At 40.5% G+C, this 26,049-nt stretch overlaps 1 protein-coding gene across 1 annotated transcript in view; it reads left to right on the top strand.

Moving 5' to 3' along the window:
* snap25a (synaptosome associated protein 25a) overlaps window positions 1–21,971 on the top strand; it is a 48,014-nt gene extending 26,043 nt beyond the window's left edge. Inside the window, exons 2-8 of the mRNA XM_061813051.1 lie at window positions 742–886; window positions 2,778–2,819; window positions 6,055–6,103; window positions 9,587–9,704; window positions 15,509–15,628; window positions 20,248–20,392; window positions 21,588–21,971. Of these exons, the coding sequence (XP_061669035.1) occupies window positions 815–886; window positions 2,778–2,819; window positions 6,055–6,103; window positions 9,587–9,704; window positions 15,509–15,628; window positions 20,248–20,392; window positions 21,588–21,656 (615 nt within the window). The 5' untranslated portion in view covers window positions 742–814 and the 3' untranslated portion in view covers window positions 21,657–21,971. The remainder of the gene's footprint in view (window positions 1–741; window positions 887–2,777; window positions 2,820–6,054; window positions 6,104–9,586; window positions 9,705–15,508; window positions 15,629–20,247; window positions 20,393–21,587) is intronic.
* Window positions 21,972–26,049: the final 4,078 nt, after the last annotated feature.

Raw genomic sequence — 26,049 nt, 5'->3', positions numbered from 1 at the left:
CTGACTCGCTGTCGTCCCACTGCTTCGCTTTACGAAGAACGTCCATAATTTCAGAGGCTTTTCCATGTAAATGTCTGTCATTAGCCAATTAGCAATAGTAAGTACATGTCTCTGGTGTGAGTGCTCTGCTTCAGTACATCTGAGCCAGACACACTCTGGTAACCAAGCTCTTGATGATGATCTAACCTTTTATTTACTGATATTGGATAAGTGCAGAGAGCTTAGCCTACCATAACTGCAGCTACAAGGCAACTGTCGTGATTTGACTAAGTCCTGGGACAAATCAGGACAGCGGAATTGAGCAGTTTTCAAACATTTCACATCAAGTATCATCCCCAAAAAATACTTAGATCTCCAAGAACTATTATTATGACATGCATTAAAATACAGTAGCACAGTAGGCCCAAGTGTTCATCACAAACGAGGCAGATGTTTCTTGATATTTGAAAAGTTTGTATTTGAAATAAGTGAAAAATATTCTAACATTATCCAGTTTGAACATTAAAATTGGTTTGAAACATTTGAAAATAAAATCATTTTAACAAAGCAAATGTATTGCATGGAACAGCTACAGCTACATAGAAATTGTAACGAAACACGTTTCACAATAGTTGAAAAAGATTAAATGCAAATGTATTGTACATAACCATTGAATACAACTATACTTACCAAATGCATTGTACTGGATTAAAACAGTGGAGTCAGGCTGCTCACGATGCACTATTTTTGTCTTTCTTCCAGCTCTTCCCGGATTCTCTTTTCGGAGCTTTTCTTCCCTGTTGGAGACCTTCTCCATCCCCTACACCCAACAGCCATGGCAGATGACGCAGACATGCGCAATGAGCTGTCAGACATGCAGCAACGTGCTGATCAACTTGCCGATGAGGTGAGACCAACAATGATGTCCTAGGATACCTTCATTTTTTACTGTTTTGCAAGTTAGCAGGCCTCACGTGGTAAAATTTTCTCCTTTGTGTTACGAGCCGCAACATTAAGTACTTTGAGTTACAAGCTCTGACATGGAATGATTTAAACGCGGAAGACAAGGCACCACCGCATTATCAGATTTGAAAAAATAGTATATTCTAATGCATGGTTTCGAAAATATGGACCTTTTTTTCTTAGCCTGAAACATTGAAAGATTTTGTTTTTGCTAGTAATTTTAATGAAGACGGTAGCACCAGTGCAAGACAAGCAAGGGTCCCACCACTGTCAAGAACCTCAAAAGTAGGTCATCCAGAGTTGCCTTGGCAATGACATATCATATTGCCCTCATCACAAGCCAGTGTACCAACAAAATGGAATGTGTAAATATTCCATCATGTTCTTCTCTCACTGCTCGAATTGCACGACTGGGCAGCATGCCGGTCGCCTTTCAAGCTACACCTTTAAAATTGTTTTCCTATTCACGGGTTATATATTTATGTGTGCGCTCGACCTTGTGAGTGGCTCAATGTGGGTGTTTGTTTCATCAGAACTCGAAAAAAGGCCTCAGCGAAGGCCTGGAGCAGGCCAGCACTCCCCCACTTTCACTAATGACTCACACTGACAAACACGGGCAGAATATTGAACATTCTCGAGAATTGGCCGCACGCAAAATGGTGACTTCGTGACCGTGGCCGGTTACAGCACGGGTTGCTATCGCACCCACCAAGGAAACAATTGCATTCAGATTTAGAAAAGAAAAAAAAAAAACGTTTATCACTGTAGTGATCAACAGGGAGATGACGCTATGTCATTGTAAGACGGAGGAGATGTCACCAAGTGTCCCTGCCGGGAGGCTGAGCTGGCTCTCACTTCCTAGGAACTAGAGGACGTCACACAAGAATGACATCCAGTTCAAATAGAACCCCACCATCGGATACATCTCCAATCAGAGTAAACGCGAGGGCCGAAACACAAATTATGGCTTGAAAATAAGGATAATTACGTTCATTGTCACTATCAGTGAGGTAATAATTTATTTCATCAGATTGCTGCAGATGTAGTGTCCAGTGAATTGCGTCATCCTCAGAGATTAATTTATATTTTGCCACTTTTACATCGATAATTTGGAGCCACAATACCAATACGGTACCTCTAACTATAACAAAACCTACCATTAAAAATATACAGTAGTTAAATAATACTCTCTTTGTTTTGTCAACTGATTTAGGACAACTTTGCATCACTGAATCTGAAAAGGACATTTCTTTTTCTTGTTCAGGTCAGGTTTTTATGTCCAGCTGTTATTGTAAAAAAAAAAAAAATCTGATTCTCCTACTAACTCAATTATATTTTTGTGACACTATCAGTTCATTTTTGTAAATACTTTATTTCTCACCTGAGATAATATTGTTTTCTCATGTGCCCCCAGGTTGATATAAAGCATAAAAAGAACAAATAAAACATGGTCATAGTTGGAAAAGTTGAACTGATTGAACAAAATGTAATATTTGTAGTCCCCAAATCAAAATTGTCTGAAATCCGCAAAAAAAAAAAAAAAAAAATTGTTGTTGTTGACCAGTTGCTTTGTTGCCCTTTGAATGTTAGGGTCAAACAACACTGATTACTACATTATAAAAATTTACTTATTTCGGCATATCTCAAACATGCGATGCAGTTGTCCAAATTATGATCTTCTATATTTGTGCATCAAATTTGTAAGTTCATGATTACATTGATTTTGTGTGGCACAGGTAGTAAAATATTATTTACCAACTCTTCGATGATGACATCATGTCTTAATGTGTCTTACATTATAAAATTGAAATGCAATTTTTTTTCTCCTCCCACAGTCTCTGGAGAGCACCCGTCGTATGTTGCAGTTGGTGGAAGAGGTAAACCGAGCTTTGATTTACATTTTTTTTTTTATTTTGTGATCTTAGTGGTTTATTATTTTCCCCGACCGAAGTGCCTATGCTTGAGCTAACGTACCGCAGCTCAGGCCAGCAAATACTTAAATTGTCTGTTAACTGTCAACTCGTTATGAAAAAATAAGCATATGCACATTCAGTCCTTTGCTCGTTCAGCTTTCATGGCCACTAAATGACAAATTCGTAGGAAAAGGACGATGAGCTACCTGAAGCAGATGGAAGTGACTAAAGAGTGGGGGATAGATGAGAGATGGGCAGCTTGGGAAGGTCAGACAAGTTGCCGGTACACAACTCAAGGTCGTATTGGCCGGCTCCGGTATCAAAATTTCACCAGCCTATGACAGATGAACCCTCTATATCAAAATACAGTGACCCATTTTCTATGCCATCGACTACATACAATTATTACAAAGAGAAACTGCAGGTGTATTTGGAATTTTAACCCCCCAGCTATAATGGGACGTTCCTTTACAACAGAAAAAAAAAAAAAAAAAATCCCAAGCCATTGTCATGCAATTCAACACATTTAAAAGTACACAATTACGACGTCAACCTCTGTGGTGAAAGGCTGATAATGGAAGATTTATTTTGAATATACAGTATAGCAATGCCACGTTAGAGTGGTTGTTTTCCAGAGCTGGATGTTAACATTTACTAACATTCGGGGGTGTTAAGTCAGCACGCCAGCAGTCTATCTTTGCAATATTTAAATGTGTACATCTCTGCATCTGATTTAAAAAAAGAGCAAGATCGATTAAGCCATTTCTTTGCCTACTTGGGATCATGATTACTTCTTGCTTGGGAGTTTCCCAAGAGGCACATTTTTACTACTTTGGGATTTCTCCTGGCTATAAACATGCTGAATTACAGAATAATTTATACGCCAGTGTTCCCTTATTTGCTGTTTTCTCGCCTCTCAAATATCAATGCGGCTTTCGTCCCAAACTGCTGAGGAGGCAGCTGGGGTGGGTGTGGTGGTTGTGTTCATGCATGCTTGATTACTTGTGTGTGTATACACCGACACAGTATAATCGTATTTATGCATATCGGGCCGAGGCAGGTGCTATGTAACGGTATGGTGCTGAAGCATTTCTGAAGAGCAGGCAGAAAGCAGGATTGCGGACTATCGGGTCTCAGTATCATTTTTATACCATTATCAAAACATGAAGCCAGCCCAAGCTATCAGTACCTTGGAGTTGTAGTTGATGGAGACTTGTGCAGTTTGAATGCATCAGCATCAAGGAGGAGTCCAGATCAACAAAGATGAAGGAAACTTTTCAATTTGGAAAATGCTGGAAAGGTGGGTTAATACTGTAAAGCTTACAGGGAAATCTCCCATTCCTGCGGTTTAGACAAAATGAGCGTATGGCGTTGGGAATTCACATGAATAAGTGTGTCATTTATTTCCAAAGAAATCCATTTATAGGCATCTCAACATTTCCCCAGGCAATCGGTGTTTACCCTCCAGGGGGCCGTTTTTCTGTTTCCTTCTGAAATGACCTTCCCCCCTTAAAATCAATACCACCCAAATGATGTAGGGGGAAAAAAATACTGTAGTCTCATTTGTTTCTCAACGATAACACGCCGACCTAAACATGTAAGATACAATGACAATGATGATGAGTGGTTTCTTATCATGGCTTTTTTATATTTCTTTACTAGCTTACCCTGTAGCTAAGTACATCAAATATAGAGGAATTGAGCAAAAATAAATTCTGCAAAAATACTGATTTCTTATTACTCATATGTATATCATGTCACATACAAAGCCAGTGAGATTCGCAGGTACCCCATCCTCTATTGTTGCAAGTGTGGTTTTTTTAATCAAAAATGATCTTTTACTTGAAAATGGCACAACAGCTGGGTGAGAGATCTCGTGAAAATAATTAAAATTGTATATTTATATGGGCGGCGTGGTGTCGCAGCTGGAAAACCGTTGGCCTCACAGTTCTGAGGTCCCAGGTTCAATCCCGGACCCGCCTGTGTGGAGTTTCATATTCTTCCTGTGCCTGCGTGGATTTTCTACGGGCACTCCGGTTTCCTCCCGCATCCCAAAAACATGCAACATTAATTGGACACTCTAAATTACCCCTAGGTGTGATTATGAGTGGGGCTGTTTGTTTCCATGTGCCCTGCGATTGGCTGGCAACCAGTTCAAGTTGTGCCAGGAGGAAACCTACACAGGCATAGGGAGAAGATGCAAACTCCACACAGGTGGATCCAGGATTCAACCTGGGAAGTCAGAACTATGAGGCCAACGCTTTACCAGGTGATCCACCGTGCCGCCGATAACAAAATATGAAATACAAAAAAAAAGTTGCATTATGCATAGATAAATATACAAAAACACATGATGTATGTGTACAGCAAGTGCAAAACTTTAAAATATGTTGACATGACAAATGTGCACAATTTGAAAAGTAGCACTTCATATGAGAAACCACTTAAGTGAATGTTTGAGTAAAAAGTCAAAAATTTTGAAACTGTTCAAAAGGTGATTTTCTTTTTAATGTTCAAAACCGAGTGTAACTGTTTCAAAATCTCTGAAAAAAATAATAGATTTTACCACAAAGTTGCGCTTTGTCTTCATATTTGGGAAAATATGTCACATTTGGCTTTAGAACTGGGAAGTGATTATAGCTATTTTTCAAATGTAACTAAAATTATAACAATGGAAATTCCCAAAGTAACTGTAATGTAAGTTTACATTTTTCCCAGTGAAGTAATAAATTACATTAAATTTTATTATCTACTCTCATTACATATAATTAGTTACTGCCTGTAATAGATATATTGACAGTTGTTTGTATATGATTGGTTACCAAGGTAACACAAGCTGTCAGTGATTTCTCCCCAGTCATTCCGACGCCGCTCCCTAGTCGCTCGTGTAAATCATGTCACAATTGTTCATTTTGAGACTTAATAAGGTTGGTGAGGGGTTTCAGTACTTCGTAAGAGTTTCCTGGAGAGAAATAGCCGTAGAACAAAATTGGCAATTTCCTACCCCACACTAAGAAGTAGCAAAGAAAAATGGTGAGAAGCAGTGGGGAAAAAATGAAATGTAGGTATGGCTTATGCCAGCAAATTTCCTTCCGTTCCCACTAACTCACCAAGGCGATATAGCCTCATTACTGACCTCTACTTTTTTTTTTCTCCCTCCCTCACGGTACCTTGTTACCTGGCCGGCCTCGGGGAGTAGAGCAAAGATGCCGGCATTAGGACATTGGTCATGTTGGATGAACAAGGAGGTAAGTGTACAAGCGGACTGATGACGGTGTCATTTTAAGCCATTTATGAACAAAAATGGGAAAAAAAATCTGTAACTATAATCACATACTCCTAGCACCTCGATTGTTATTCATGTATTTTAATGTATTGTTTAAGTGTGGCCAAAAAAATTTACTGTTTTATATGTACAGTAGTTGCTTGATTTATGTGAATGTATTTCCAAACTAATTCAATTTCTTCACATTTTACATTATTTTTGCAAGGGGTTTTGTTTTTGCTGGTTTGTTTGGCATTTATTTGCTCTTGGGCAGTGGTGTCAAACTTTTGTCACGGGCCACATTCATGGTACTTTACATATATACAGGAAAACGTTTCACTGCCTCATCATATTCATATGATCATAGTCTGTTCAGCTATCATTTGTTACTGCTGAAAGAGGTTTGGATTAAGAACAAAATTGCATTAAACCAACATTATTTATAGCATGCTGATTTAAAATGTTGGTTCAGATTTGAGGAAGAATCACGGGAGTTGACACAAATTGTGTGCATTCGTGGGCCACACAAAATTATGTGGCGGACAGGATGTGGCTGCGGGGACCTTGAGTTTGACACCTGTGCTCTAAGGAATTCTAATTTTCTAATTTATTTCTGTTTAGCAATTTTCTTTTAATATTTTCTTTGCTATGTGCCAAGAGCTTTTGTTTATTTCCATTAGCCAACACCGACAGCAGCTGGACATCTTCAAAGTGCCAAAACACTAAAACGTGATTACTCAAAAGCCAACCACCACAGTGACAAAAACCTGTCTTAACATCAGCATATATTATCGCTTTTCATCTTAAATTAATTTATTTGGTGGCAGAATCACTTTAAACATGATCTCAGTTTGCTTGTTTTCCTATCTAACACAATCACAGAATTCTCAAAGTGAATGAGTCCTAATGTGTTTTGGTTATTATTTCATTTTATTTTATTTTGGTTCTTCTTTATTGAGTAAAAGCAGATAAAAGACTGCAAACAGCTCTGAGATCAGTTTAAAGCCCTGACATTCCAGGACTGTAAAAGGACAGTTGAAGAGAAACGATCGATTTAGCTGGTAATGACAAAAAATATTACACCACTTTCTCAATCAACCCCATTCACTGCTTTGTAAAATCCCTGGTTGTATGCAGCTTGTGATTTAAAATATATTAAAACAATTTAAAAGTATCTTTGAAAGACCCTTGTATGGGCACAGGGTCTGACCTTTCCTGAAAGGCTCATAAAACATTTAACATGTCCCGTGAAAGACTATGATGTCCACCAATGGGGGTGTACCCACACCTATTGGTCCTTCATTTGTATCGGCGTGCATGTGACGCACATACTGCATATGTCTGCATAGCAACCAGCGATTTTACAAATCTGAATATAGTTAATTGATGAATCTGCTCCATAATTCATATGCTGTCTTCAAGGCTGGCAAGCCTCTGCTATGAACCGTCACCAACCCACCACCCACCGCATCCGCATGAGCAAGGCCCAGAAATTCATACACCAGAGCCAAGTAACGTCCATACATGCATTATGAAAGTGTCCCTAAACAACACCAGAGAGGTTTTCACCAAAGGGGCATCTTCAGTTCTTCCATCATAACAGAAACATTCATTATTCAATGTACAGTATTAGACCCTAGCTACATGGAAACATTACATGGACTAAACTATCAGGTTAGCTGTCTTTACTTAGTAAATAAATAATGGGAAAAAAATGACTGGGTTGCCTTCTGTAGTTGCAGTTTGAGAAAGATGCAACTCTAAGGATAAAACTTTCTGAGATGCTTACAAATTTGCTATCGTTTCATGTCAAAATCAAGACACCTCCCGAACTCAGTGTTGACAACACATATAAGAATTATGAACATTTAACATTTACAATTGTCGGCCTGAAGCGTTTTCCAAGCAGATGGGGGTATTTGATTAGGATAACATCTTAGAGACATCTGATAATCTGGCCTGTGCTGATTTTGGTCTGAAGGTAGGGGATGCTTGAATTCAGCCCGACTGTAGTATCGGGATTTGTGTACCACGCGTTACTCCTCTTTCCAAAGTTGGAAGCATAGTATTCTCCAAAAATCAAATGGACAGTTGAAGAGTTTTAAGATTTAAATTGAAAGAAATGATTCCAACCCCTAATCGATTCATTCATCAAGAGATGTATCCCAATACTTGTCCATAAAGTGTAAAAAAAATATATATATCTAAAAGTTAAAGCTTAAAAGACCAACGTGCAAGTTTTTACTAAAAGATTCTTTACATTTTCAAAAAAAGATACATTGTCGATTCCACCAAGGAGGTCCACAATTTGTATGGAAAGAGGCTTACATCAAAAGTACTAACATATTTCTATGAAACCTTACTGATGTGGCAACAGACAGGAAAATAAAACTCAGAAGAAATCCAGATCGAACGTACTCGTATTGTGGTAAAAACCACAAAGTCACCCCAATGGCGAACATGCCATCTTTTTCTGCATTCAGTGTTTTATTTGCATCCACCTAAAGGACTGGATAGGAACATCACCAAAATCATATTGTTGGACAGAGTAGGAAAAATATGAATCTGCACCTTGCTCGAGTTCTAGTTACGGATCATTTTGGTTTGGGGTTTCTCATAGGTTTATGGCCCCCTACTACTCCATAACTTTGGTTTTGTATAATCCTATCTGCACCTATGTCAACACTGAGTATTCCTTTAAAAAAAGATGCCTTGATGGAAAATTGTGATCTCAGATAGTTTGTTAAGTGGACCTCCAACCAAAACTACTCTGATAATAGAGATTCAGGTGAGATTCACTTTCTGGTGCAAATTGCTTCATTGGTAATAATGCTATTGTCATTAAAGAGTGGATCATTTAACTCAAACCAAGAAAGCAAATCCATCGACCCGAAAATTCAGTCCACCAACTGAATTTTCGCGACCAAGCGACAACATTCGGAATAGATGTAGGTGAGATCTCCCTTATGATATGCACACACGCACACGCGCACATTTACCCAGCTGACTCAGTTGCTGCTCATCATATTTGTGTCAATCAGCCAATGACATTCATTCCACTACTGTCATCCCTTTGTCCTTGACCAGAGCAACTCGATCGTGTCGAAGATGGCATGAACCATATCAACCAAGACATGAAGGAAGCCGAGAAAAATTTAAAAGATTTAGGGAAATGCTGTGGGCTTTTCATATGTCCATGTAACAAGTAGGTACTGACAACGTGCCTCAAAGGTTGTCACATATGTGGTGGCGTCCAGTTTTTCCTCTTTTTATTTTTTTATTTTTTTACCTTTTCATTTCTTTATTTTTTGTTCTTACTTTCTTTCATCACAGTGAGTGTCTGAAGTTGTTGTCTTCTCTCTTTTGTCCTCTATCTCTCTCTTCTTATCTCTCTCTCGCTCTCTCTCTTTCTCCATCTCTCCTCGTGCTTCGTTCCGTGGGGGATAAATGACTTGCGTTTAATCAGAACAACTGGAGCGCATCGAGGAGGGAATGGACCAAATCAATAAGGACATGAAGGATGCAGAAAAGAATTTGAACGATCTAGGAAAATTCTGTGGTCTTTGCTCCTGTCCATGTAACAAGTAGGTGCTGCTTGCCTGCCTGCCTGCCTGCCATTACAATAATTTGAATTTTTCCATCAGAAACAATAAAAGCGCTGGCATGATTACAACCGTCAGCTCATAGTCTGCTCTGCTCCGGCTGCAAAAAGGCATCAACGCCTTCCACGTCCATCACCACAGGAAGCCATGATGACGTTTCAGAGACCTTCCCAGACACACTCATATAAGGCAGTAGCACACAGTTGCAGGCCAATTCGTTTGGTACACCTGAACTATCAAATGCAATCATAAAAGTGCTGCGATCATCGGGGTTGCAAATGATGCAAATACGGCAGAGAAAGTTTCTGCACCACTCTTGGAGCTGCTTCTAATATTTTGCCAATTGTGTCACATACAGTAAGGTAATCAAAGAATTACAACCCTTCTCTGTATGATGAACGGGAGGATCCAACAAGCACAATGATTTGACAGAATCAAAACTGAAGAGAACAGAAGCAGGACCCGATTACAAAGGGCAAGAAACTATATTTGTAAAATTCCACATGCATCACCATTTGGCAGTACAAAAATGACATTTTTAAACAACATGGAAACATTTATCTGGGATAAAATTTCAACAAGAGGCCTAATAAAAACGGCTGTGTTGGCTTTCATTACATTGCTGAATCATAAGCAGTTATTTTTTAAATTGAGTACATTGTTTTATTACCAGGATGAGTGGTAAAAACCACTCACTTATTGGGGTTACGGGGAAGCTGAAGCACATAGGCGTATTACCTGCTGAAATGATCAACAGTCAATTGAGGGGTGAATTGATGACATTACATATCGGAAGTCTTGTTTGGAAAGCACTTTGTGTGCATTTCCAGTACTACAATACGAAACAAATAGCTGACACATATAGCAGGTCTTGATCCAATTTACTCCTTCAGTGGAGGCCTGGATTTACACATAAAATACATCATTCCTGAATCTGTCACCATGCTTGTCTCTAAAGCTGCCTTTGACATTTAGGAGGCAGATTGTTTGCGAAAATGGTCAAAAAGCAATGAGACCAACTTAACTTCATCTCCTAATAATTGCACTTATTTTCAGAAATTTCTAGTATGTATTTAATTTCTTTGAAGGTTTATGCCTTTCCTCTTCCTGTCAGCCATTTTGGAAATGAGATCATTGTTGGATACCTGTCAGAAGCAGAAAGCTGTGATTGAATTGCCTGTTTTGGAAGGGAAACCACCACTAAATATTTTTGAAAAGGTAGTGTATGTGAAATTTGTACAAGGGGGGGGGGGGTTCTGTAATAGCTAAAATACAGTCAAAAAGTGGGTGTCCAGGATCAAGAGCCTGCCTTGAGTGACCTCTGTGACAAGCAAAGGAGCAGCAGACCTTTTTCAGAAGTTAATCCTGGAAATAATGGAAGGAAAGGTCGAGGCACTGATCAGAAAAGGTTGAGTCACCATTGATAACGTCACCAACATGCGTCATCATTGATTACTTAACCCAAGCCCTGTTAAAATTGTCTCAACCTTTTGAGAATGTTTTAGTGGTGGTTTGCTGTCCACAGCAAGAAATTTAGTCAAAGCTCTTTGATTCTGACAGACATCCAACAATGAACTCATTTTCATTGACTGGAAGAAAAAAGGTTTATGTAAAACATGTCAATCAAAATAAATTATTAGTAGCTTACGTTAAAATTGGGCCCATCAGTTGTTGACTGCCCGTCGTAAAATTCCAGCCTGCAAGACTCCAGTCCTCCACATAAGAGCCCAGCCAAGGTCTATCATCAAGTGCCTTTACTAAATACCGTTTCTCTCAACTTCTGCTGAAGAATCCTCTACATGCAAGTCTAGCCATTCCTAAGAGTTGTACACTTTACACACCTTTCAGGAAAATTATTGTTTTCAAGCACTGATGCAGAGTGACAAAAACAGGAGACTAGTATAATATATAGTTGAACCATAATTGGTACTTCGATCATTTGAATGCGTTGAAATCAGTAATGTTGGTGGCAAAATGTCCAGGACCGCGTTTGACTGTTTCAAGCCCGTCATCTGCATGATCTTTACCACCGCCACACTACTCTAGTATTCACTAGATGCTCACCTTTTGCAGGCAATAAAACCTTTCCCTCTTAACACCCCCGTCCCACCCACTACGACTACTACAATAACTTGGAATGACTTGTGAGCATGACCCTTGGAATGCTCATGCATGCATGGCAATGCAACTCCTAATAACATTGCTGCACGTGACGATGCTAAAACCATGATGCCGACACTGATATTGATGTATATGATGGTAATGAGAGTGATGTACTTGTATGTACATTTATGGTTATATATAGAGTATAAAAGGTGATGCAAAGCCTGGAGAGGTAATTGGTTTGTAATGAGACAGAGACACTATATAAATAAAAATCTTAACTCATAGTAATTCGGGCCCGGGCAATTAATTAGCCCTTTTCAGAGTGGGAATAAACAGCCGTTAGAGAAAGATAATGACATTCAAATAAACAAACAAAAATTGGCAAAAAAAAATGACTATAAATATTGGTCAATGTTTTTAGATTTTTCTCTTTGTTGTAAAATTAAAAGCAAGTATTAAGGACAAAGTATTGAATAACAGTCAAATGTTCTGTCTGTATTTCATAGCTGTATTGTTGCAAGGGTTAAGGAACCCAAAAAAATGTTTTATTTTTTTTAAATTAATCAGCCCGTTCATCTGGTATCGGAATTTTAGCCTGCCAAATAACAGAATTGGCATCAACCTAAAAAAAATCCATACCGGTCGGGCCCTAAAAATAACTATTAACTTTGCAGTTATAACTCCTTCCATTCTTCTGGAAAGATTTTCCATGAATTCGGAGATTGTCTGTGGGAAATGACTCTTCATGTAACCAGAATAACTTTCATGAGGTTCAAGATTTATATCAAGAGGGCTTATCGCCAATATACTTTATTGTTTAGCCCTGGCCTTTTTACTTTGGCTGAAGTTGAGGCTTCAAAAGTTCATTTATGCCAAACTCGACCAAGCAAGCCTTTATGGGCCTTGCGTTGTCGACTGGGGCAGAGTCATCCTGGACCCAAATAAGGAAAAAAAAAAAACTATTCCCAGAATGGCCCAAAAAGTTAAAGTAAGCTTCTGAATTTAAATTCTGATGGGAACTAAAGGGTCTTGTACAACTCCTGGCTGATTAATTCATTAGGAGGAAGCTCTCAGTATTCCATAAATTCAAATAATTTTCCAAAGGAGGAGGGTGCTGGGGGGTGATAATGAGAATATTGATGCATCTTGAAGCACTGGTATGAATTTTGCTCCTAACTGTCCGTTTTTTCGTGCACTGGGTGTTCGGTGCTATTGTTTGTTTTACACCATTTCCGACAGCCGTCTTGGAGAGTGATAGTTACTGGCGATTAAATTTAAAGATGGAGGCTGCTTTCCAATACAAGAAAACTCAGCAGGTTCACCTTATATCCTGATTCCTAATAAATCAGCTTTTATAATACAATTGACTGCCTTCTTTTATTTTTATAATACCCTCCGATTCTGAATATCTCCATGCCATTGATGATAGATTTTGACCATTTGCTCCCAAGCTGATTAGTGGCGTTTGTTGAAGTGCATCTTGGAATCAAATGAGAAGATGAAGAAAAGTAGACAGATGGGAAACAATGAGTACTAAAACAAAGTGTGTGTCAGCAGGGACTGGCAGCTAAGTGAAGCTTTGCCTCAGTCCAGTTCTATTAATAAAAGTCAAGTAGGAGGTTGAGCATTGGCCATCTCGCTTACTGATTCAGTGCTTTCGCATATCACGCCACAATAACACAGGCACTGTAGCTAAAATAATTAAGAAGCATCTTGCTAAATACTTTACGTTGTGAAACAGGTTTGGTTGTGTGAGCTATTATTGGGAGTCTTCAGCAGTACTGGTGGATGACCATTTAGCAAAATTGTACAGACATTGAACCAAATTAATTATCGTTTGACAACTTTTTTTTTAAACAGGGTTCCACTAGTTGTTGATTTTATTTCCATGTTATTTATTTTGATAAATGTCTAAATTTCCTCTACATTGCTAGATATCTAATAATCATCTCGGAAATGTTTTAACACTTGGATTTTAATCCATCCGTCCATTTTCTGAGCCGCTTATCCTTATGAAGGGTCGCGGGAGTGCTGGAGTCAATCTCAGCTGTCATCAGTCAGGAGGCAGAGTACACCCTGAACTAGTCGCCAGCCAATTGCTGGCCACATGGAGACAAACAACCAGTTGCACTCATAATCAAACCTAGGGGGCAATTTAGAGTGTCCACTTAATGCATGTTTTGGGGATGTGGGAGGAAACCTGGAGAAACTCCACACAGGCGGGCCAGGATTTGAACCCTAGTCCTCAGAACAATGAGCCCAAAGCACATACCAGTTGTTCAAACAAACAATGCAGTCCAGCCTGAGGCCCTAGCTAACACTCAACAGCAAAATTATAATGTGAAGACGAAGTTGAGCTAAAGTACTCAGATGCTAATTTGTTACTAGCCTGCGTGTTAACTAGGCTAACCTGTGTAAACTCACTATTCACTTTCAATAGGGACAAGACTGAGTAAATCGTGTGCCAATTCTAAGTTCTTAATTATTAATTCATGATCTTGATAATCCCATCTCAAACGACTTGTTCACTTTTTAAGAAGAAGTTGCTATAGTGGTGGTGCATACAGATTGTAGCTATGAAAACTTTGAGGAATGCTTATTACAAACAACTGGAAAATACTTCCTCTGCCAAAGGTAATTGTTTAACACAAAATAAATCAGATGAAATGTGTTTTTAAAAGCTTTCGAACAAACAAGCTTGATACAAACTAAGCCAAATATGGCGGAGATGTATGTAGTGACGACGATAAAACTGTGTGCGTCTTTCTTTAGCTATTTCCGTTAAAATAGATTATGAATGACGAAATACAGTGAGGTGACGCTGACAAAGGTGCTCTAATTGCATATCTTGTTTGCACAGCTCTATTTGTCAGTCATCTTCATGTTCAGACAGACCAACGGTAAGCAGTGATATCGTTATCACACGCCTCAGTGCTAATGAGAGACATCAAGCTTTTTTTTTTTACAAAGGTGATAGCAGCAAAACCAGTGCTGGCTGATACAAAGAGGTAGTGTGTTGAGGTGTGAAGTCCAAGAATAGTACATGGAACATCATGTGTTACTCTATTGACTTCCTTCAGTTTCTGTTATTTTTTATTTATTTATTGTTCTTTTTCCAATTTGTCCTCCACATTAATTGTTGTCCCTCCTCTAATGATGTGACAGTCCTGTCCACTCTATGTTGTTTGTTTCCCAGGAGCTTGTCTCCTCTCTGTTTTCTGTCACATTGGGACAACCATCTGTGGGACCTGGGGAGGGATTGTTTTTATTGTAGTTTATCATAGTTACGAAAGGTTGTTGCTGTTAAAATGCATGCCATATAATACAGAACTGCAGATGGCACTTAGAGGTCTTAATTGCATGTTATACACCTGCAAGATACAGTATCACTCATATTGCTATTGTATAAATAGAAGCCTGCACCTTACAAACCTTACCAGTCCATGCCTGCTATGCTTTGCTTGACTTAGTATAGTCCCCACTAGTATTCACACATGTATGTGCTGGATGCATGACAATGAGTAATTTGATACCGAATGATATACAAATCCACCCTCGAAGCCACGGCTCTCTATGTTGATTGGTTTGACTAATGGGAAGCCAGCCTGGTTGAGGGAATTGATGGCGCACACCATCAGACAGCTGAGTAACTGTTCTTCCTCAACGCCTTTGCCGGCCAGGATGAAGAGTGGAGCCAGCAAGGCCTGGGGGAACAACCAGGATGGGGTGGTGGCTAGTCAGCCAGCCCGTGTTGTAGACGAACGTGAACAGATGGCGATCAGTGGAGGCTTCATTCGCAGGTAAGAGGGGTTGCTCAAAGTAAGCCACTCATTTCAGAATACTGACTGCAAGAACATTTCCAACACACGCAGAAAAACATTTGTTTCACATAAGCATGCTACCACGAAGGTGCTACTATTCAGAAGGCTTGAACTTTTTTTGTGATGACACCACTGAAGAGTACTAGGGTACCAACATTTCATGAATGGGTAGATGGTTATCATAACCATCCCTCCATTTTCTGAGCTGCTTATCCTCACAAGGGTTGCGGGAGCACTGAAGCCTATCCCAGCTATCAACGGGCAGGTGGTGGGGTACACCCTGAACTGGTTGCCAGCCATTCCCAGGGCACAGAGAGATAGACAGTTGCACTCACATTCACAACTACGGACAATTTAAAGTCTCCAATTCATGCATGTTTTTGAGATGCAGGAGGAAACCGGATGCCTGGCAAAAACCCACGCAGGCACGGGCAGAACATGCAAACTCCACAGAGGATGGGCTGGGATTTCAACCCCGGTCCTCAGAACTGTGAGGCCAATGCTCTAACCAGTTGCACCACCATGCCGCCCAATCATAACCAAAATAATAATAATAATCATAAAAATAATAATATGGGGAAGTCTGATGGAAGTTTGGCTGCCATTCTGGGCCTACAGCCCCTCTGACCCCCACCAAAGATCCAACCTCAGGCTAACCACATTCATTTTAATCAGCAAATCCTCATGATTATTGATATGATCACAATATAAATAATGGAAATATAAACCAAAAACCAGATACTCACTCTCTTCTTCTTCTTCTTTTCCTTTCGACTTCTCCCGTTAGGGGTCACCACAGCGTGTCATCGTTTTCCATCTAAGCCTATCTCGTGCATCTTCCTCTCTAACACCCACTGTCCTCAACTCTTCCCTCACAACATCCATCAACCTTTTCTTTGGTCTTCTTCTCACTCTTTTACCTGGCAGCTCCATCCTCAGCATCCTTCTACCAATATACTCACTCTCTCGCCTCTGAACATGTCCAAACCATCGAACTCTGTCTTGTCTCCAAAACATCCAACTTTGGCTGTCCCTGTCACGAGCTCATTTCTAATCCTATCCAGCCTGTTCACTCCAAGCGAGAACCTCAGCATCTTCATTTGTGCTACCTCCAGTTCTGCTTCCTGTTGTTTCTTCAGTGCCACCGTCTCTAATCTGTACATCACGGCCAGCCTCACCACTGTTTTATAAACTTCGCCCTTCATCCTAGTGGAGACTCTTCTGTCACATAACACACAAGACACCTTCCGCCAACTGTTCCACGCCGGTTTGACCCATTTCTTCACTTCCTTACCACACTCACCATTGCTCTGGATTGTTGACCCCAAGTATTGGAAGTCGTCCACCCTCGCTATCTCTTCTCCCTGGAGCTTCACTCTTCCTCCTCCGTCCCTCAAATTCACGCACATATATTCTGCTTTATTTCCTGCTTTCCAATATGTGCCTCCATCTTTCTAATTGTTCCTTGTGAATATAGTAACACGGTTCCTCTCTTGGTACTCTGTCATAGGCTTTCTCTACATCTACTAAGACACAATGTAGCTCCTTCTGACCTTCTCTGTACTTTTCCACGAGCATCCTCAAGAAATAATGCATCTGTGGTACTCTTTCTTGGCACGAAACCATACTGTTGCTCGCAGATACTTACTTCTGTCCTGAGTCTAGCCTCCACTACTCTTTCCCATACCTTCATTGAGTGGCTCAACATCTGTATTCCTCTATAGTTTCCACAGCACTGAACATCGGCTTTGTTCTTAAAAATGGGGACTAGCACACTTTTCCTCAATTCTTCTGGCATCTTCTATCAGCTAGTATTGTATTTAACAAGTTGGTCAAAATCTACACAGCCACCTCTCCAAATTGCTTCCATACCTCCACTGTTATGTCATCAGCACCAACAGTCTTTCCATTTTTCATTCTGTTCAGTGTCTTTCAAACTCCCCCCTTACTAATCATTGCCACTTCCTGGTCCTTCATGCTTGCCTCTTCTACTCTTCCTTCTCTCCCATTTTTTTCCATTCATTAACTTCTCAAAGTACTCTTTCCATCTACTGAGCACACTGTTGGCACCAGTCAACATATTTCCATCGCTAATCTTAATCACCTTTACTTGCTGCATATCCTTCCCATCTCTAACCCTCTGTCTGGAAAACCTGTAGAGATCCTTTTCTCTTTCTTTTGTATCCAACCTGGTGAACATGTCGTCATATACCTCTTTTTTAGCCTTCGCCACCTCTACTTTTGGCCTATGTCGCATCTCAATGTACTCCTTTCGCCTCTCCTCAGTCCTCTCAGTGTCCCACTTCTTCACTAATGTCTATCCTTGGATGACCTCCTGTATTTTGAGGTTCCACCACCAAGTCTCCTTCTCCCCTTGCCTACCAGAAGGCACCCCAAGTACTCTTCTGCCTGCCTCTTTGAGTATCTTGGCAGTAGTATTCCAGTCTTCAGGGAGCTCTTCCTATCGATCTGGAGCCTGTCTCACCTCTTTCCAAAAGGCCACACAACATTCTTCCTTTCTCAAATTCCACCACCTGATTCTCTGCTCTACCTTTGTCTTCTTAATCTTCCTACCCGCTGCCAGAGTCATCCTACACACCAACATCCTATGCTGTCGAGCTATACTCTCCCCTACCACTATCTTACAATCAGTAACCTCCTTCAGATTACATCGTCTGCACAAAATATAATCCACCTGCAAGCGTCTTCCTCCACTCTTGTAGGTCATTCTATGTTCCTGTCTTTTCTGGAAATAAGTGTTCGCCACTGCCAATTTCATCCTTTTTGCGAAGTCTACCACCATCTGACCCTCAAAGTTCCTTTGCTGAATGCCGTACTTACTCATCATTTCTTCATCGCCCCTGCTTCCTTCGCCAACATGTCTATTGAAATCTCCACCAATCACAACTCTCTGTCTGGGATGCTCAGGACTACTTCGTCTAGTTCCTTCCAGAATTTATCTTTCAACTCGAGGACACATCCTAGCTCTGGGACGTAGCCACTAATCACATCATACATAATACTCTCAATTTCAAATTTCATCCTCATCATGCGATCTGATACTGTTTTCACCTCCAAGACATTCTTAGCCAGCTCTTCCTTTGAAATAATCCCTACTCCATTTCTCTTCCCATCTACTCCATGGTAAAATAATTTAAACCCTGCTCCTAAACGTCTAGCCTTACTCACTTTCCACTTGCTCTCTTGGATGCACAATATATCAACCTCAACTAACGCCTGACCTTTTACTGTCATAGTCCCAACATTCAAAGTCCCAACACACAGCTTCTTCTTCTGCCGACTTTCCTCCTCTTTTTTGCCTTTGACCTACATTATCTGAATTTCTACCTACACCTTGCAGATTAACAGTTCCGGGGGCGGGCGTAGGAAGCCCGGGCCCCGAACCAACTGTTATGGAATTCGTGTGATGAAAGCTCATATATGTTTGGCACAGTTTTACGCCGGATGCCCTTCCGGCCACAACCCTCTGCATTTATTCGGGGTTGGGACCAGCCTACAGGACGCACAGGAATTGTGCCCCCCTTTGGGCTGCAGATAGTCAAAACAATGAATCAAGTAAACAAAGTCAGCACATAAGATACACAATTCACATACTACCTAATCTACGTCAAAGTTAAAGTCAGATAAAAGCAATCAAATAAACACAGTCAGCACATAAGGTACCCAAATCACATACTAACTGCGTGAAAATAGAAAGGATATGGCGATTTAAAGGATATGTGGTTGGAAGGGATTCAAACCACAATGCCCCTCACTCTAGTAGTTGAATGTTGAGTCCACGTTCAATGTTTGGCCCTCGGTTTATACTCTATGTAGGTAATGTTGTTAGCGGCTAACTTGGGCTGAGCAGCTTCAAAGCGAACAATACGGCACCAATTTGGGGACTAAGCTGTACTAAGATAAGCCTTGTTAATTTCCTATAAGTCCTCATGGTCCTCGTCGTACAAGTTATGAAGTTACTCATGTTCTATGTTTCTTCAACAGCACGGTTTGATCACGAATGTGTCTTGTTGTGAGCCAGCTAAGCTAAGGTGGTCTGGGCCTATAAACAAGTTTAAGTTGCTGTTTCTACTTGCCCAACTTCCTACTAAAAACCAGGTACTAGATAAGGTGGGGCACGTTTAAAGTAGACAGACAGGGTGTTCTCCAGTGACAAGTAACAAGACCCTGTCAATGCAGACGGGGTGCTTGGTCCTTGGTGTTTGGTTAGGATTGTGGTGATGGTACAAGGTGAGAGATCAAGTGGAGTCGGGGTTTTGAGGGGCTTGTGGGTGGACAGAAGTGTTTTCAACTGGATATGTACTCCCCCTCAGAAGATGATCATGTAGGACTGACGCAATGGGATTTCTGGCTCTTGCTCTTGATTGAAAACTTTCGCTCTGCAACCAAATTGTCAATTGCTGCAGTGGTCTTGAATGGGGTTGGTTGATAAAGTTCTGTAAGGACAGGATTGATTGGAAAAACTCTACATTGCAACCAGAGGAAACAATTGTACATTGGAACAGAGGGAGGTCAAAAAAGCACAGGACAGCATATGAGATGCAAACATTATACACATACTTGTTTTTTGTCGTCAGGGTAACAGACGATGCCCGGGAAAATGAGATGGACGAGAACCTGGAGCAAGTGGGTGGTATCATTGGAAACCTGCGCCACATGGCTCTGGACATGGGCAATGAGATCGACACCCAGAACCGCCAGATCGACAGGATCATGGAGAAGGTAAAGAAAATACCTTACCAGCAAACTTGGTGTTGATGACAAACTTTTGTAACTGTTTCCAATGAGCTCAGGAGAGAAAACAAAACATAATTCTTTACTTAGGATACTCTTTTATAAACATCAACAAGTCGCTATTTATTGAATGTGACATGATCAAACCTGCTACACAGATTGGTGTACTTTCTGTGTATGTGGCAATCTCAAGCATATCTGATCACATTTTGGTTTAAACCAAATCTTTTAAGAATGTTTTTTGTCGTCATGGGTGGCATTGTCAGACATAGTTTAATAGATGTGTATCATTTATTTATATATATATATATATATATGTAAACGATATGTAAACTCAAACAAAACAGCGGATATTGACATCTTTGGTAGCTCTTGAAGACATATTTTGTAAAACAAGAGATTTCTGACGTTTAACGTTATATTGCGGCTTTGTCCTGCTGCTCTCCTGCTAAAGGGCTATCCCGTTTACCAAAGTTGGGATGAAATCCTCTGACCTGTTTTGCCTAATGCAAAAATTGGTTGCGCATAACCATATTTGGGCATACACTGGCTTTGATCATCCATCCATCCATTTTCTTTGCCGCTTATCCTCACAAGGGTCGTGGGGCATGCTGGAGCCTATCCCAGCTGTCAACGGGCAGGAGGCGGGGTACACCCTGAATTGGTTGCCAGCCAATCACAGGGCACATCGAGACAAACAGCCACACTCACAATCACACCAAGGGGCAATGTAGAGTGTCCAGTTAATGTTACATGTTTTTGGGATTCTGGAGTAAACATGAGTGCCCGGAGAAAAACCACACGGGCACGGGGAGAAAATGGAAACTCCACACAGGCGGGTCCGGGATCGAACCCGGAACCTCAGAACTGTGAGATCAACACTTTCCAGCTGATCCACCGTGCTACCCCTGACTTTGATCAGAAGAGTGAAAAAAACACTTAAATTAGGTCCAACTATTGGTTTGTGTGTACCACTATTGACGGGTATATTCCAGAGAGCGAGAGCTGTTCTCCAATCTTACTTTGAGTTTAACATCACACTTTTTTTTAAGTCTTAAGTCTCACAAAATGAAACAAGACTCATGTTTCAGGATGTTAGGCCATGTCTGCACCCCAAGGAAAAATTTGTTACGCATTGACCAAACCAACACAAACCTTCTCTGTGCTCTTTCCACTCATCCAGGCTGATTCCAACAAGACCAGGATTGATGAGGCCAACCAGAGGGCCACAAAGATGCTGGGCAGTGGCTAAACACCCCCAGTCTTCGGCGAGCATGACCTGCCCTGGTGTACGGCGCCAGCACGTCATCAGATGCCGACATGCTTTCATCCTGATAATGACCTTCTAGGTTTGCACACATGCACATATCACCTCCCCTCCCCATTGTAAATGTTGTTCTGTACGTTGTTTGTCGAGCTTTTTCAAGATGATTGTTCTCGTAAAATGATGATTTCTTATACTCCGTACATCTTTTTTTTCCAAAGGTTGTATATAGTGCTGAGTTAATGGCGCTCTGGCTCATCTGTGAAGTTTTTATTCTCTAGATCGATACATATATCATATATTATTCTATATCATATTTTATGTGTATATATATATATATATATATATATATATATATATATATATATATATATATATACATATATATATATATACGCACACACAAAAGTACACTGCTATGGAAAGGAAGGCACGTATACAATAAGAATGCAATACAAGCTGGCTGTTGTGATTCTTTCTTCTTTTACAGTATCTCGGTATTGTCGTCGTGAAACGGTTTCATGTAAGCTACTCTCACCCCCTTATTTTAGTGTTTTATCGCAGCAAAAGGGAGAAGGCCCATGACAAGTCAGGATTCACTGAGATGCCGAAGAGAACTTACAAATCGTAAAATGCAGTCGCCGGTCCATCTTCCTCCATTGCAATCATACTGATTTTACTGTTTAGACAATGTGCAACTAGATTCTCTGTAGCTGTATTAGGCATTTGCATTCCAAGTGATGTGAATTGTGCGTTCTCTGCATGACAAATGGTAGATTTTAGTCTTCTAAATAAAACCTGTCAAAAAATGTATACAAAAAATGACAACATGGCAGTAGCGACTTGACAAAACGCATGCTCAGTATTAGGACGCAGTTGATCGTTCCATTCTTCCCTGCAAGTTTGCAATATTGCCACTCTTCCTGTCTTGATATATTTACCGACTGTGACCATCTTGTTGTAAAATAATGCAAAAGGGATCAAAAAAGTGAGATGAAAATGAGAAAATATGAAGATCTGTGGTTGTATTGCAAAAAAACAAAAAAAGACCTGTTTTCTAAACGATTATGCAGTTCTGTGATGAGATGTTGATTAAGTGCTCAAAGAGGAGGACTGGTTCTGTACTGTAACATAGGTTTTGGATGCTCTGAAAAAAATAATAAACATTTGCAATGTAAAGCAAAGACGCATATTTCTGAGAGACCTTACTTTTATAAGAAGACTGTCCCTGTAAGTTTATTCTCCCCGTGTGGTTTGTTATTGGTAAAAAAAAAATAAAATGAAAAAATAAACAATAATAATAATCACAATGTTGATGATAACTATCCACTGAAACAAAAAAGAAAACATAAAGGGTTTTTGTTGCTTCTGTACTTTAGAGCTATGCATACCAAATCTCCAAAAATGTCCCGTAGTTAGAGTAAGGTGATGAAATACCCAAACCTGAATGACACAATACATTCAACTGTGAGATTGATGTCCTCAACGCATGTGATATTAAAAGACTCCCTTTCTGTATCTTGTCAGTGTGTCAAGTGGTGGACATTTTGTAGCTAGCTGAATTGATTAAAAGTAATCAACCCAAGATACACTTGTCTTTGTCTTTATTGCTCTCATGGATGCCCTCAATAGATGAACAATATTGTGATTAAATGTTCAAAATGACATTTCCATCTCAATAAATTACAATGTTGTGGAAAACAGTACATTGCAGTAATTGCAACTATGTGTTGGGTCTAAGCAGGTGGAAATTTCAAAATCACTGTCTTCACTGACATTCTGATTGCCCACCATCTAATTTGGATGCCTCACGCCCTGTCGACCCTCCCTTTTGCACACCCCTGCAGGTAACCTCCTTGTTTGTGTGATGAGCAAAAATATATCCATAATTTTATCCTGTGTTTAATGAGTGGGCTATACACATATATGATAGAACATCCATCCATTTTCTTAGCCGCTTATCCTCACAAGGGTCGCAAGTGTGCTGGAGCCAAACTCCCAGTTTTCAACGGGTAGGAAGCAGGGTACAACCTGAACTGGTTGTCAGCCAATCGCAGGGCACATGGAGACAGCCACACTCACAGTCACAGTCACAACTATGGGCAATTTGATTATGCATATTTTTGGGATGTGGGAGGAAACCAGAGTGCCTGGAAAAAACCCACGCAGGCACGGGGAGGGCTGGGATTGAACCCGGGTCCTCAGAACTGTGAGGGGAACACTTTCCAGCAGCGCCACCGTGACATCACATTATAGAACACCTTACACAATAATAACTAGATACACTGACAATGAGAACACCAACAACATCAAAATATGAAGAGAGAAAAAGGGGTCTTTGTGTACTGTAATCTACGGACTCAAAGTTGTTGTTGAAAACCCACTGACTGTGTTCAAATATTGTAAAGTACATGCAACAGACTTATAAATCAGAATATAAACAATGTACAGTACACTGCTTGAACATGCAAGTAATTTAAATCACTCAAGATCCTATTGCCAACAAAAAGATTAAGTGAATTCATGGAGGACAAGATTCACAGATCTTAATAATGGCAGAGTTTGGACACAGCTGAGGCTGAAATCCCATGAATGTCTCCCTTCTGTAAAACGCCAAAGAGTTGTGTGAGCATAAAATGTAAGAGGGAAAAAGAGCACATCCACTGCTGGGAAGAAAGGCAGAGACAAAAGGAGGTCGGCGGTGAAACTGTAACACACTAAAAAATAATACTAAAAATTCATTGGGGAGGAGAGTAACTGTAAAGCAAAGACTATAAGAGGTGGAAACAAACACACAATCAACTTTCAAATACTAATACTCATAATAACTGCAGTTGATCTGAACAATGCAATGCCAAAAATGGGCATACTGTGTGGCTGACTACCACCTTGGGGTAGTAGGAAAATGTTCTAAAATGAACGCGCACCATAATTACTCCTTCTTGTGAGTGAACATAAGGCGTGAGAAGAACCTCGTGGTTAGCATGTCTGCCTCACAATCAAGAAATCTCTATTAAAAAGCCTCAGTGTGGCGTTTCCATGTTCTATCCACTCGTGTGGGTTTTACAGGCATTCCTGTATGTTGAGTTAATTGACGACTGCAAATTTTCCATAATTTTCTTGCAACTGATTGGCAACCAGTCCAAGGTGTAGCCTGCCTCTCCAATGAAGTAAACTGGTTTAAGAACACTTTATTATAATGATGATGTAACCATCTATGATTGCACCACTATGCAAACTAACTTATTAAGCACGAGCTCAAAACGATTGTCGGTATCATTCAGGACACCCTGTAACCTTTTACAGGGTTACTACCTCTCCGCGACCCACTTTCGGGTCCCGACCCACCATTTCAGAATCTTTTTTTACACTATAATGGGAGATTTTGAAGGTCCTGGCCAGCACAATGCTGAGTGAATGTTACGTCAATACCATCGAATTGTTTGTTACCAATGCATGATGACATTTTTTTGTTTGAAATCCCCGATCAAGTGATTACGTCGTTCTAATTGGAACTGCCATCCTGCTGAATTGCTTTCCAAAGGTTTTTGGGGTATCCATATCCTCTGAAGGACTGTACCATCGTGTTTCAGTGAGGCCTGATTGCAAAAGATTGCTGGTAGATGATGGATGATAGCGCTATCCAAAATGAGAGGAGGAGATTAGACGAATAGCACAGCCATAACAGCAGACTGTGGAAAGGCAGTATGGGTGGGGCTGCTCTCTGCCCCACCCGGGGAAACCACTGCAATATCTCGCCCTCGCACCAACACCGCAGCTTCTTATCAACAAGCTTTGTGTTGCAGAAGCCACCCTCCTGACATGTTCTGTCATCACATCCACTCTTTGGATGGTGTTAATTGGAGCGATGGTGAGAGCTGCCGGATGAGAAGCAGATGAGACAGGGAAAAGGCTCACACATTGACTCAAAACCTGAGAATGAGAATGGGGGAACAAGCAGGGGCTGCCAAATATTCGCTTCAAATATCCATGTCCACAGTCAAGTGGTTGTAAAAACGGAATATATCCAGAGAGCTCACAGGGTGACCCGCTGTCACGCCACATCCCGTCTCTGCATCCTCAGAGGCATAAAATGACCTCTACTGTCACGCCAGGATGTGGAGGGTAATCATTCATCGGGGGGGGGGCAGGGAGGGGCAATACTGACACTTCCTGGCAATGTAGGTGAAGTTCAACTGAAGACAATGAGACATACTGAGTTTGCTTAGTTTTACTAAAATCAGATTTTCTTCTTTAAAAAACAAACACAAGCTTGGGGATATGGTTATGATTTTATTTTCTATATTTTTAATGTATAAATAAAGAGACAGCATGGTGAACTAGTGATTAGCATGTTGACCTCACATTTTGAGGTTCTTGC

This window comes from Syngnathoides biaculeatus, chromosome 23 (assembly GCF_019802595.1).
Source record: "Syngnathoides biaculeatus isolate LvHL_M chromosome 23, ASM1980259v1, whole genome shotgun sequence".
NCBI lineage: Eukaryota > Metazoa > Chordata > Actinopteri > Syngnathiformes > Syngnathidae > Syngnathoides > Syngnathoides biaculeatus.
This window is presented reverse-complemented; position numbering and strand designations above follow the sequence as displayed.